The sequence below is a fragment of the Hevea brasiliensis genome, chromosome 14, assembly GCF_030052815.1.
Source record: "Hevea brasiliensis isolate MT/VB/25A 57/8 chromosome 14, ASM3005281v1, whole genome shotgun sequence".
Lineage (NCBI taxonomy): Eukaryota > Viridiplantae > Streptophyta > Magnoliopsida > Malpighiales > Euphorbiaceae > Hevea > Hevea brasiliensis.
Genome location: NC_079506.1, coordinates 8,778,141 through 8,791,357, shown reverse-complemented (window position 1 = coordinate 8,791,357; position 13,217 = coordinate 8,778,141). Strand labels below are relative to the sequence as shown.

The window sequence follows — 13,217 nt, the reverse complement described above, 5'->3', positions numbered from 1 at the left end:
AATTTAATTATTTTTATTATTTAATGTACATTAATTTAAAAGTTTTAATTTAAATTCAATTTAAATAAAAAAGAAAATAAAAAATTCAATTTCTTAATTTTTTAAATCAATAAATTAAGAATTTATTAAAAAAAAAGAAATTGAACTTATTTATTTTTCTATTTAATACAAAAAAATAAGAATTTAGTCAATAAATTTTTATTTTTGAATCAAATTAAACTTCAATTGAAATTTAGGTCTTAATTTAAATAAAAAAAATAAAAATAACTAAATTGAACTTCCACGATTACCGACCATTGGGGTTGGCCCTGTAGAAAGATATTGACAAAATGAGTTATTTCACATGCTGTGGCCCTTTTGTTTGTGGAGTGTCCACCGTATGCTGACTTCGTGCATTAAATTATTTCTTCCCTCTATTCGTTTTCCGCAGTCATCTTTATTATCCTCTGATCCTTAATTTGTGCCTATAAAATTTTTATTGCATCAAAGCAGTTTTCCATGACCTCACACGTAAAAAATATACACCTTTGGTATTTTGCTTTCGTTAATTACCTTGTTGAAACTCAGTTTGCACAACAGGCATAACACCTAACTTTTCTATTTTTTAAATTTATTATTGTTATTATTTTGATCTGATTAAGTTTTATAAATTAATGAAATGTAATAATTATTTTATATAAAATATACATGATTAAATTTATTTGGTATTTAAGAATATAAAAGATATTTATATATTATCTTTAGTAAAATTTTTATTTTGAACTGTTTTGATTTAAAAATTTTTATTCAAAATATATATGGGTGGAAAGCATATTTATGGACTTAAAAGTAATTTTTTTATTTATTTTTGGAGTGAAATCATAATTTTTAAAAATTAAAGGATCAAATTATAAAGTGGTTGACACTCGGCAGGTTCACCATCACTCATTTGCAGCACATGGGCTGGATTTTCTAGTCTCCAGCAGAGATAAGAAATACGGGGAAGGAGAAGAAGCGAGAGGAGAGAAAAGAAGAAGAAAGAAAAGAAAGAGAGAAGGAAAGAAGAAGAGGAAAAGAAAGAGAGAAAGGGAAGTTCTGAACTTCATTTGCATGGAGAATCAACCAAATTTTTGGCAGAAAATGAGAGGTTATGGTGAGAGATTGTAAGTTTTAGAGAGAAAAATAAATAGTTTTGGTTAGAGAGAGAAAGTAGATTTCAAGCAAAAATTCTAATTTTAACATTTTTCTTAGATCATGTAGATGTTTATGAGCATTCTTAATTCCTGGATCATTCTCAAATAAGGTACACACGATTTTATATGAATTTTTGAAGTTTATTAGCTTATTTTGGATTTTTTAGTTTTATTGAAGTTTAATCAGTTCAAAAATATGCTTTTGAATGTTTGAATACTAGAAATGCATAAAAGAGATTTTTTTTTATTGGTAAATTTTTATGAATTTTTATTGTTGATATTATTATTATTATTATTATTATTATTATTATTTGTGAGAATAGTTTACATAATAATGAGTTTTTTTAAAAGTGAATGAGTTTATTATTGGTGTATGCACATTATGTAAAACATGTTGGTATAGAAATTGGAATTTTTATATATTTATTAATTTTTTATGAGAATTTAATGTATGTTAAAAAAGATATAGATGAGTTTTTTTTAGCGAATTTTAGTAAATGGGTAAGATTAAATTGAAATTTTCACTTGAGTGAGTTTATAAGTTGGGTTTAAATGGCTTTGTTAAAGGTTAAATTACTGGACTAATGCAGGAAGGAAAGTATGTTAATGAATATATTTGAGTTTATAAGCATGTGAATGAAAATGAATAATTTGGATTTTTCTCTTGCTTTTTAAGGTATAAATACTTGGAAGAAATGGGAAATTTTATTTAATTGAAAAAGGTTGGTTGAGAATTGATGATAAATTTATATTTAGCTTTTATAAATTTTGCTTGTCGAAATATTGAGTTGATGGGCTTCATATTATGTCTATAGTTATTCTAAATTTCTCAATTGAAACTATATAATTGACTTGTGGAAATGAGATTAGTAGACTTGTGGAAATGAGATTAGTTAGTACTAGATAGAAGTAAATTTTTTAAAGTATGAAACTTTGTAAATATGAAACTGAAAAATAAAGAATACTGCATTTGTTGATTTTATTGAGAAGAAACAATTATATTTGATATGTTAAATCAAAGTTTAAATGGTAAAAATGATATTTGATATGTTAAATCAAAGTTTAAATGGTAAAGTTTAGGAATTTAAGAAATTTAATGAAAATGGTAATTGAGACTTGAGTTCTTGAATTCTATTTAACTTAGTTGTTGGATTTGAAGTGGACATTAATGAAGAGAGTGTGAATAAAATTATTTATTTTACAGGCTCTTGAGAGGCTTTGACTTTTAAATTGTATTCATGTTATTCATGTTGTTGCTTTGTGGTGCTCATTGGAGCAATTATTATTATTATTATTATTATTATTGAGAAATGTCAATTTATGCTAAATTGTTATCTTATTTATTTATGTATTTTTTTAATTAAAATTTTTATGACACAAAATTTATGCATGTCAAAAGTTTTGTTTTTAGAGCTACATGGACCTGGTACATAGGTAGCTTTTGAGTGTGGTGCAAAGTAAATAACTTTATTTTCTTGTTTTCAATATTATTATTATTATTTGTTCAAATAGCTAATTTATCAAAGAAATATAGAAATTTTGATTATAGATTATATTGGTCATGTTCAGTAGAACTTGGGTGTGACAACAGCCTTCTACCATGGCTTCTACTTCTTCTACTCCTCCCGATCAGTGGAAGACATGGGATGCTTTCATTAGTTTTAGAGGCAAAGATATCCGTCAGGGTTTTCTCTCCCATCTCTTTAAAGCTTTGTTGGGAAAACAAATCAATGCCTTCTTGGATGAAAACCTTGAAAAAGGAGAAGAGATCTCAAGTTCTCTACTGGAAACAATTGAAGATTCATACGTTTCAGTAGTGGTTTTCTCTGAAAATTATGCAGATTCCCCATGGTGCTTGGATGAGCTTGTAAAGATATTTCAATGCATGAAAACATCAGGACAAATAGTCCTACCAGTTTTTTATCGTGTAGATCCAACTGATGTTCAAGAGCTGAGAGGGAATTTTGGAGAGGCGTTTAGTAAGCATAAAAAAGAAGTAAAAATTTTGGAAGGATGGCGCCATGCCTTGATAGAAATAAGCAACTTAGCGGGATGGGACTCACGCAACATCAGGTGAGTTAATTATAGTCCTAATTGGATACATGAAGAATGCCTCTATTTCAGTGATGCCTAATTTAAAAAGAAATGACAACAATATATATATAAATATTTAATTGGATACTATTTGTTTGTTTCTTATATATGTTTTCTTTTTTTCTTCTTTGAAATAATTCTTATTTATGGATCTAAGGAAACTATTCTTCTTATTCATGTTTATAATTATTAATTCATAGTTTTTAACATATGTGTACCCTCAACATATAATATCTTAATTTTTAAGAACATTTATGTTTTACCTTTATGTTATGCGTGTTATTTTAATTCATGAATCATAAATACTTGATTATTTGCATATGATATTCTTAACCTTTAAAAGAATACCAATATTTATATATATAAATATTGGTTTTGCTATAGTAATGAAAGAAATATCGTTATATAATTAACCAATAAATTAAAGAATATGCCAATAAAATTAATTGATGGTTTTAAATAATAATAATAATAATAATAATAATAATAATAAATATGTATATTTTTATTAATTATAATTAATATATATATATATATATATATATATATATATATAAATATTAAATAAAATTTATTAGTTGTATTTATTACTACTAATTGATATATGACTTTTTAGTCTGTTAATAAGTAACATAAAAATTTAAATAAAATTAACATATATCTATATACATAAATTAAAACTGCAAAAATATGTACATTTTTATCATTAATAATAATTAATATGTGTATACTAAATAAAGTTTATCAATCCTATATTAATATTAGGGCTGAGCAGAATTCGGTTCAAACCGAAAAACCTAACTGAATCGAGTCAATTTGGTTCAATCGGTTCGGTTTTAAAATTTAATCGGTTCGGTTCGGTTTTAATTTATAAAAATTTCGGTTATTTCGGTTCGGTTCGGTTTTGAAGATAAAAAAATCGGTTAAACCGAACCGAACCGAATAGTGATTTATATAGTCAAATCGAACCGAATCGATTTTTGAATTAATTTATTTTTATGAAAAATTTATGAATTATATTTAATTTTATATATATTAATTGTTTAATTTTATTGATTAATAGTTATTAGGTTCAAACCAAAGTTAAAATTAGACCAAATAACTTGAAAATCAAGTTTAAATTAAAAAATAATCAAAAATCAAACCGATCGATTTAAACCGAACCGAACTGAAATAAAGCGGTTCGGTTCGATTCGGTTTTTACCAATTTCGGTTCGATTTCTAAAATTGACGGTTCAATTTTTATAATTTAATTCGGTTCGGTTCGGTTCGGTTTGAACCGATTGCTCACCCCTAATTAATATCACTAATTGTTATGTATTTTTTTAGTTTATTGATACTTAATATAAAAATTTTTAATATATATATATATAAAATTTAATTTTAATGTATCTTTATTTCTATCTTTTTAAGCTATATTATCATTAATTGTTGTTTACTAATACGTATATATTAAATAAAATTTATTGGTCTTATTAAATTTATGATGACATTAGATCCCTAATCACTTATTAATGTGACTTTTCAATTTTTTAATTTTTAATATAACATATATACAATATTATAAAGCTAAGTCATGTGATAAGGCTACAATATAAAAATGAATTATGATATGAAGATAAATAGGCTAATTTTGAAAAATAATTAGAGAACATAATGAGATATAAAAAGCCATAGTCACAAGTATTTATAATATGTAAAATTACTATTGAAAAAATAATTCTACTAATTTTTATAGCAAAAAGCCAATATAAATTTAAAATAATTATAAATCTCCATGATCATTTTGAAAGTTATATAGTAAAGAAAGTATGTAAAGATGATAAAAAAAAAGTTTCTACAAATATTTACGAGATATATATGATCTTAAAATTTAAGATTTTTTATATTTTTAATATTTTTTAAATTTAAATACCATATTTTTATTATGTATTAAATTAATAATTTTAAAAATTAAATGTCCACGCAAGATGTGGATAAATGTTTAGTTTTAATTAAACTTCATCTTGATTTTAGATAATGTGTCATTTATCTATTGAGTGATTGCATACATCCGAGTATAGGCAAGAACAACTCAATATAATACTAGTTCAAATATAAATGGTGTCATATCAAAATTAATATGAGTATCTTATTTTTCTAAAATAGAAACATAATCATTGTATATTATTTACTTAGAAGTATGACTTACTAACATGTCTTCTTCATATGCAATCAGGTCCGAGTCTGAACTAGTTGAGGAAATAGTAAATGTTGTTTTGGAGAAATTAAATCACATCTTTAAATGTGATTATAAGAATGATGATTTAGTTGGAATTGAATCGCGTGTGAGGAAAATGGAATCATTATTATTTTCTGGACCAATCAATGATAGACGAGTTGTAGGAATTTGGGGGATGGGAGGTATTGGAAAGACAACTCTTGCTGAAGAAGTATTTCATCGAATCAAGGAAAAATTTGATGGTCACTACTTTGTTGCCAATGTTAGGGAAGAAATAATGAAGCAAACACCAAATGCTTTACGGGACAAAATCTTTTGTCAATTGTTAGGAGAGAAAGATGGATATATAGACACTCCTCGTTTAGGGGCTTTCACTATTAGAAGACTTCAAAGTAAAAAAGTAATCCTTGTCTTTGATGATGTGGTTAATCCAAACCATTTAAAGCTTTTAGGTGGAGTATGTGATTTGTACAGTAAGGGAAGTAGAATAATTATAACCAGTAGAGATAGGCAAACACTTAAAAATGTTTGTCTTGAGGAGCATATATACGAGGTTAAAGAATTAATTGATTGTGAAGCTCTCCGTCTCTTCAGCTTATATGCCTTTAAACAAGATTATCCCAAAGAAGGATATAAGAAGCTATCAGAGATGGCAATAAGATATGCTTAAGGCAATCCGTTGGCTCTTAGAGTTTTAGGCTCTAATATGTATGATAAGGGTATAGAAGAATGGGGAAGTGAGTTGAAAAAACTGAAAGAAATTCCAGATTTCCAAATTCAAAAAGTTCTGAGAATAAGTTATGATGAACTAGATCGTCATGACAAAAATGTATTCCTTGATATTGCATTTTTCTTTAAGGGGAAGCCTAAAGGTCGTGTTGAGAGAATACTAAATGCTTGTGGTTTCTTTGCAACATGTGCACTAAGTCGTCTAATTGATAAATCTCTCATAACTATTTCATCATCCAATGGTATTGGTATGCATGACTTGTTGCAACAAATGGGCTTCGAAATTGTTTATGAGGAATCCAAACAACCTGGAGCACGCAGCAGGTTATTGAATTACAAGGATATCTGTTGTGTATTGACAAAAGAAACGGTAAGGACTTAGTGTAGTTTCTTGTTTCATTTTTCATCTATTTGAGTTTTGTAAGAACTGTAGCTCTCATATGGAATTAAGTGATATATGATGATCTTTTGCTGTTATTTTTTTAGGGAACTGAAAATGTTGAAGGCATATCACTTAACATGTATGAGGTGAATGATAATTTGGTGCTAAGTTCCACAGCCTTCCTGAAGATGTACAATCTTAGAATCCTCAAATTCTTCAATGTTTCTAATTCTAGTCGAGGACAATTGCAGCTTCCTAGCGGCCTTGAATTTCTACCAGAAGGGCTAAGATATCTTCACTGGGATAGATACCCTTTGAATTATTTGCCATTGAAGAGTTGCACAAAATATCTTGTAGAACTCCACATGCCCAGGAGCAACCTCACAGATCTTTGGAATGGAGATGAGGCAAGAGTAATTGTGCTGCTATATAAAATTGTTGTGAAAAATCACATCTACACAAAATAAATAACACAAAATTTAATGTGGTTCGGCGTAAGCCTACTCCACCAAATAAATTCACTATCAAGGAAAAATAATTACAACCACTAATTATTTTTCTCACCCTCAAAATCACTCAATCAAAATTCACGGAATTCAACACACCTCTCCACTTTATGGGCTCTCTGCAATACATTCTATATAATTGCCAATCACCTATTCATATATATAGGCCAAATCTAGTCCTTTTAGGACTCTAAATATTAAACTTCATAATTTAAATTTTACTAAACTTCCTAAACTAATTATACTTCCTAAATAAATTATACTTTCTAATTCCAATTGGATTTGGACTCTACAATCTTCACCTTCAAGTCAAATGGAATTAGTCTTCACAATTTCTGCAAAAGTCAATTTTCTGTTGGGTACTTCCTTGCACTCTTGATTGTTGATGTTGCCTCTTACTTCCACTTGCATTCTTCCAATCAATGTGCTTCCTTCCAATTTTTAGAGATTCTTTGTATCAATCTTCTCACCTTTCATTATTACAAGAGCACCTCGGTTAACTTTCATAACTCCACCATGAATCGAACACCCATAATCCAAAGAATCCAACTTACCTAAGGAAATTAAGTTCCTTTCAAATTTAGGAATATATCTCACTTCATCAAACACTTTTACTTGATTACCATGCAGCTTAATCTTCACTCTTCCAATACTTTCAACTTCCATCTTGTTCCCATTGGCTAGCTTCACTTTTTCTCCTTTCTTTTCTTCAATCATATCAAACCACTCCTTTTTTGAGCAAATATGGAATGGGCAAGCAGAATACATTAACTACTCATCTTGTAATGGATCTTTTGCCTTTTCCTTATCATCATCCACATTCAGACATTCACTATCAATACCATCATCTATTGCAATTGCAGCAGTTCCTTCTTTTTCTTTTTCGCGACTCTTCTTGAATTGTTTAAACTCTACAAGATCTTCCTTCATCTTCATACAATGGTATTGAATGTGACCCTTCTCATGACAGTAGTACCATTCTCTATCTTCATGGTCTACTCGTGGTCTCGAACTCGATCTACTATTCTTTCTTAAATTATTTCCATGTGAATTGCTTCTACCATGATTAGAACCAGCAATAAAAGCTCAACCTTTATTGCTACTATATGTCTTCTTGAACTTTTTATCATCAAAGATAACTGCGGTAACCTCCTCTACCTTCAAAGTCTCATTCCCAACTGTTAGAACTGTCACCAAGCTTTTATAAGAGTGTGGAAGAGAGTTAAAAGCAAGAGAGCTTTATCTTCTTCATCAACCTTCACATTAACACTAGCCAATTGGGTAATTAATTTATTAAAAATATTAAGATGATCCCTCACATCAGTACCTTCATCCATTCTGAGTTGGTATAACTCCTTCTTCAAGTACTAACGATTTGTGAGTGATTTTGACATGTACAGGCTCTCTAATTTCTTCCACAAAATAACAGGCGAGGTCTCTTTCAAGACATTGTACTTCACGTCTAGGGCTAATATCAATCTAATCGTACTCACAGCCCTTTGTTGAAGCTCCTTCCAATCATCATCTCTCATGGTCATTGGTTGCTTCTCGTTCAATGTTTTGATTAATCATTGTTGTACAAGGACATCTTTCACGGTGCTTTGCCATAAACTGAAATTATTTTTCCCATCGAACGGCTCCACCTCAAATTTTGTACTCGCCATCTTTGACATCTCGAACCAAGCTTTGATACCACTTGTTGTGAAAAATAACACCTACACAAAATAAAGAATACAAAATTTAACGTGATTCGGCGTAAGCCTACTTCACCAAAGAAATCCACTATCAAGGAAAAATAATTACAACCACTAATTATTTTTCTCACCCTCAAAATCACTCAAATAAAACTCACAGAATTCAACACACTTCTCCACTTTATAGGCTCTCTGCAATACATTCTATATAATTGCCAATCAACTATTCATATATATAGGCCACTAAAATCTAGTCCTTTTAGGACTCTAAATATTAAACTTCCTAATTTAAATTCTACTAAACTTTCTAAACTAATTATACTTCCTAAATAAATTATACTTTCTAATTCCAATTGGACTTGGACTCTAACAAAAATTTAGTTACATTTTGTGAAGTTAATTATCATCTGCTAATTTTATTGATATTTTCATTACAGGCTCTTGGAAATTTGAAATTTTTAGACCTCAGTAACTCTTTGGAGCTGACCAGAGTTCCAGACTTGTCTAGCGTCCCAAATCTTGAGGTTTTACGTTTGAGCGAATGTAGAAGCTTGATTGAGATTCCTAGCAGCATTGGCGAGTTAAAATGTCTGAAAGAACTTAATCTAATGGGATGCTCAAAACTACTTAGTATTCCCCAAAGCATCTGCAATCTGAAATCTCTTACACTCCTTAGTATGTCAGATTGTTTGAATGTCACTGAATTGCCAGAGAACATAGGGGATTTACAATATCTAGAGACCCTTCATATACTTGACAGTGGAATAAAAGCGTTGCCATCATCCATCAATCAATTGGAAAATTTGGTTTCCTTAAAGTGTAAAGGCTGCAAAGGTTTGACATTGCCTCCGTTGACAGGTTTGTCGAGTTTACAGGAAATGGAATTAATGTACTGTGGCATATTAGAAATTCCCGAGAGTCTTGGGTTTTTAGTGTCATTGAGATCCTTATTTTTAATTGAAAATAATTTTGAGAGCATACCGGTAAGCATTAAACAACTATCTAAGTTGAAAATTTTTTACTTGCTTGGTTGCAAGAGACTCAAATGTTTACCAGAGCTTCCATCATGCTTAGAACAGTTGCTTGTACGGTGTTGCACATCTTTGGAATCTGCATCAACTTCATTCCTTTTCCCAGAACAGGAAGACGAAGATAGAATCGAAAATATTCTTGAGTTTACTGATTGCATCAATTTGGATAAGGAGAAAGTAATGGAGAATGTATTGGAAACGCATCTGTTGAAACACAAGGTATTCTTTCATTTCTCAGGTGTTACAAGGGTCATCACGATAAGTTTGGATTTTATTTTTTCATAAAATAATTTATAATTTTTATGGTACAGATTGTTCGTTTGTGTATTACGGGGGATGAAGTGCCTCGAAGGATGAGATATAAGAACCAGAGTGGATCTTCTCTTTCATTCACACTAGATAAGCCAAACTTGATTGGTGTTTCTTTATGCCTTGTTTTTGATCCCAAAAATCATTATGGTTATCATGTTAGGTTTATTTGCGGAGCCCAATTCATTGATAAATCTAGACACAAAATAAAAATTGCCAAGTTCAGTTTTCGTTATGCTTGGATGACTAATCTGTTAGAATCAGAACATGTGTACCTTTGGAATGAACTGTTCGACATGGAAGACAGTTTTGTTGAGGCCTCATTTCACTTCTTCATTGAACATTTTTCACTCAAGCCACAACATAATTTCGAGGCTATAATTAAGTGTGGGGTACTTCCTATATTTCGAGACGATTGCCTTCACAGAGATAAAAAGAGAAGCAGAAATCAAGAAGATGAGGAAGACGAACCTTATTCTCTTCAAAGATTGAAACAAGGCCAAAAACCTTGCAACAGGTAAAGGCATTTCTCATAATTTATTTACTCTTTTTTTCTTAAATATAATTTATTTACTCTTACAAAGTACTTGTAATCTTTTGCAGCACTACCACCACAACAGAGTCTTATTAAGTGTTTAAAGGTTAGAAATTAAACAATATCTTTTGTTCCATATTCTATTTAGGCAACCTGAATTTTGCCAAATTACTCTATCCAGTGTTCACTCATATTGATGGGTATTATTGCTAAACTACTATATTATGTTGCCTTACTCTCTTATTTTTATTATTGAATTTCATTTATACATGATCTTTCCACATGAATTTCATTAAGTGTTTAAAGGTTAGACATTAAACAGTATCTTCTGTTAGACATTTAATAATAAAATTTATCTCTTAAATTTAAAATACCATAATAACCACTAATAACTGCAACTTTGATTCAACTTTGAAATCATGACACGTTCTTACTATGAAAATTCTTCAATTAAATTGCATTTTTTATTGATTGGAGAACTCATCACAATCGGTCCTATAGTGATTTAAGAGTTCAAATCAATTAAGTTTCTTGTTTATGCTGCTTGATCTTGTCTTGTAGGTCTCCTCTTTGTTGCAGATTCTGTACTTGGAGGCTTTTGTATGCGACTTTTCTGCAGAATTTTCTGTAGCTCTCGGCTTGGTTTTGCTGCTTTCTAAACCTTTGACTTTTCTTCTGCTGACAATTGTTATCCTGGACTTTTATTTGTTGTCTTTTGTAATGAAACTTTGGTACTGTCTTGTTAGTGTGTTTTATACCTTTCTTTCTATGTTTTTTCACTTAGCATACCATTGTTAGGTGTAGTGGGGAAGCCTATCGGTTTGGTTTGGTTGGCAACTGATACATGCATTTTGCATAGTCATTTAGGTTAGATTTCATGTCCATTTCATTTATTTGTTAGTCGCTTTTAGCTAATTTTATTAGTTATTTAGATAATTTTTCATAATTATTAATTTTTGGGTTAATTTGTATTTTACTTTGTTTTATAGTTAAAACAGTATTTTTGAGGGACTAAAAAGTAATTGTGCCAATAAGGAGTGATTCCCATAGTAAAAAAATGTCAAAATTAAGCTTGAAGGTTGAAGAATGTAAAATTGTCAAAGTCTGCATAGCCTGCTGCACAAGTCGTGCAGTTTTTGCACAAGAAAAAGCAATTTTTAAACCTACTGAAACTTGCATTACGTGCTGCATAACTTGTGCAGATTCACTCCTCGCTTATGCAGCTTCATGGAGACCTACATGACTTGCTGCATAACTTACACAATCTCATGCCTTGCTTGTGCAGCTTCACAGAAGGCGGTAGTCAAAATGGCCAAAACGTGCATAACTTACTGCATAATTTATGCAGTCTAACGCTTCACTTATGCAGCATTACAGAAGGAGCACTCAAACTTGCCAAAACTTGCACAACCAGCTGCATAGCTTATATAGTCTGCTTATGCACTTTCACGGATGACTCTAAAGCATGAAAAATTTGCACAACCAGCCTGCATAACTTGTGCAGAATCACGGGAAGCACTTGGAACCACTAAACTTGCTCAGAATCTACATAGGAAGCTTACACAACTTGTGCAATTCTTCATAATGAGTTGGCATGTGAATCCCTTCCTCAAACATACTATTTTAGGGTTATTTGTCAGAAAAATATAAATAGTGTCCTTATCTCATTTTGGCCAAAAAAAAAAAAAACCGAGAGAGGAACAAAGTGGAGAGAGGCAGAGAAAACGTCAGAAAACAGAGCAAGGGAGCATCACTTCCCATTTTTAGATCATATTTGGATTCTTCTTCTTTTCTTCATCATTTTTTATCTTTTTTGTATTGGGTTTCTTAGTTATTAGTATATTTTCAAGTTCTATTTTCATATTTACTCAGAATTTCTTTTAATAATTATAAATAGTGAGTAGTTTTTCATAGATTCTGGAGTTGAAATGTAATATTTAAGATATTTTGTGAATTTTGATTGGGTAATCCATATTTTATAGTTTTTATGAGGTTTTATCCATTCTTGTATGCCTAATCACATGCTTAGTGTAGGATCCCATTAAGTATTGTTCTTAATCCATGATTGAAGCACCGAAAGGAGAAAACCCTATGATAGATAATCAAGAAATTGGACTTAATTAATTTAGATTTAGAAATGGACTAAGGATTAAGAGAATTTACAGATTAATTAAGAAACCTAATGGGTCTTGATTGGTTTTAACTCTACGAAAGTAGGATTAAGTTAATTAAGACACTTTTTGTCTCATTCGAAAGGGTATTCAAAAGATTTAAGAATTAATCTCCTTAAAACTCATAATTTTCATAAGATTTGATAATCAATTTAAAATTTAAAAATAACTTGAATATGAATTCCCAAAATTCAAAATCACCCTTTTTAATATTGTTAATTGTTAATTGAATTTAATTGCTTGTCATATTTCAATTTGCTCATTTTATTTGCTGTTGCTTGAGTTGAATAATTTATATTGATAATTAGATTGTTGATTTTGCATAAATAGATTTTACACCCTTAATTCTATTAATCATTCACTTGATTTATAA

The 13,217-nt window shown here is 29.7% G+C and overlaps 1 protein-coding gene across 4 annotated transcripts; it reads left to right on the top strand.

Moving 5' to 3' along the window:
• The first annotated feature begins 938 nt into the window (after positions 1–938).
• LOC110652984 (disease resistance-like protein DSC1) lies at positions 939–11,609 on the top strand. Of its 4 annotated transcripts, none has more exons than XM_058134129.1 (8): positions 939–1,132; positions 1,231–1,282; positions 2,745–3,245; positions 6,703–6,744; positions 6,834–7,005; positions 9,236–10,048; positions 10,141–10,655; positions 10,742–11,609. In XM_058134129.1, the coding sequence occupies exons 3-8, from the start codon at positions 2,773–2,775 to the stop codon at positions 10,767–10,769; spliced, it is 2,043 nt and encodes a 680-aa protein (XP_057990112.1). In that variant the 5' UTR covers positions 939–1,132; positions 1,231–1,282; positions 2,745–2,772; the 3' UTR covers positions 10,770–11,609. The 4 variants fall into 4 exon arrangements, with proteins under 4 accessions (XP_057990112.1, XP_057990111.1, XP_057990110.1 ...); XM_058134128.1 differs by having other exon boundaries at positions 2,742–3,245; XM_058134127.1 differs by lacking the exons at positions 939–1,132; positions 1,231–1,282; positions 2,745–3,245 and adding an exon at positions 6,189–6,586 and having other exon boundaries at positions 6,703–7,005; positions 10,742–10,779; positions 11,235–11,609.
• Positions 11,610–13,217: the final 1,608 nt, after the last annotated feature.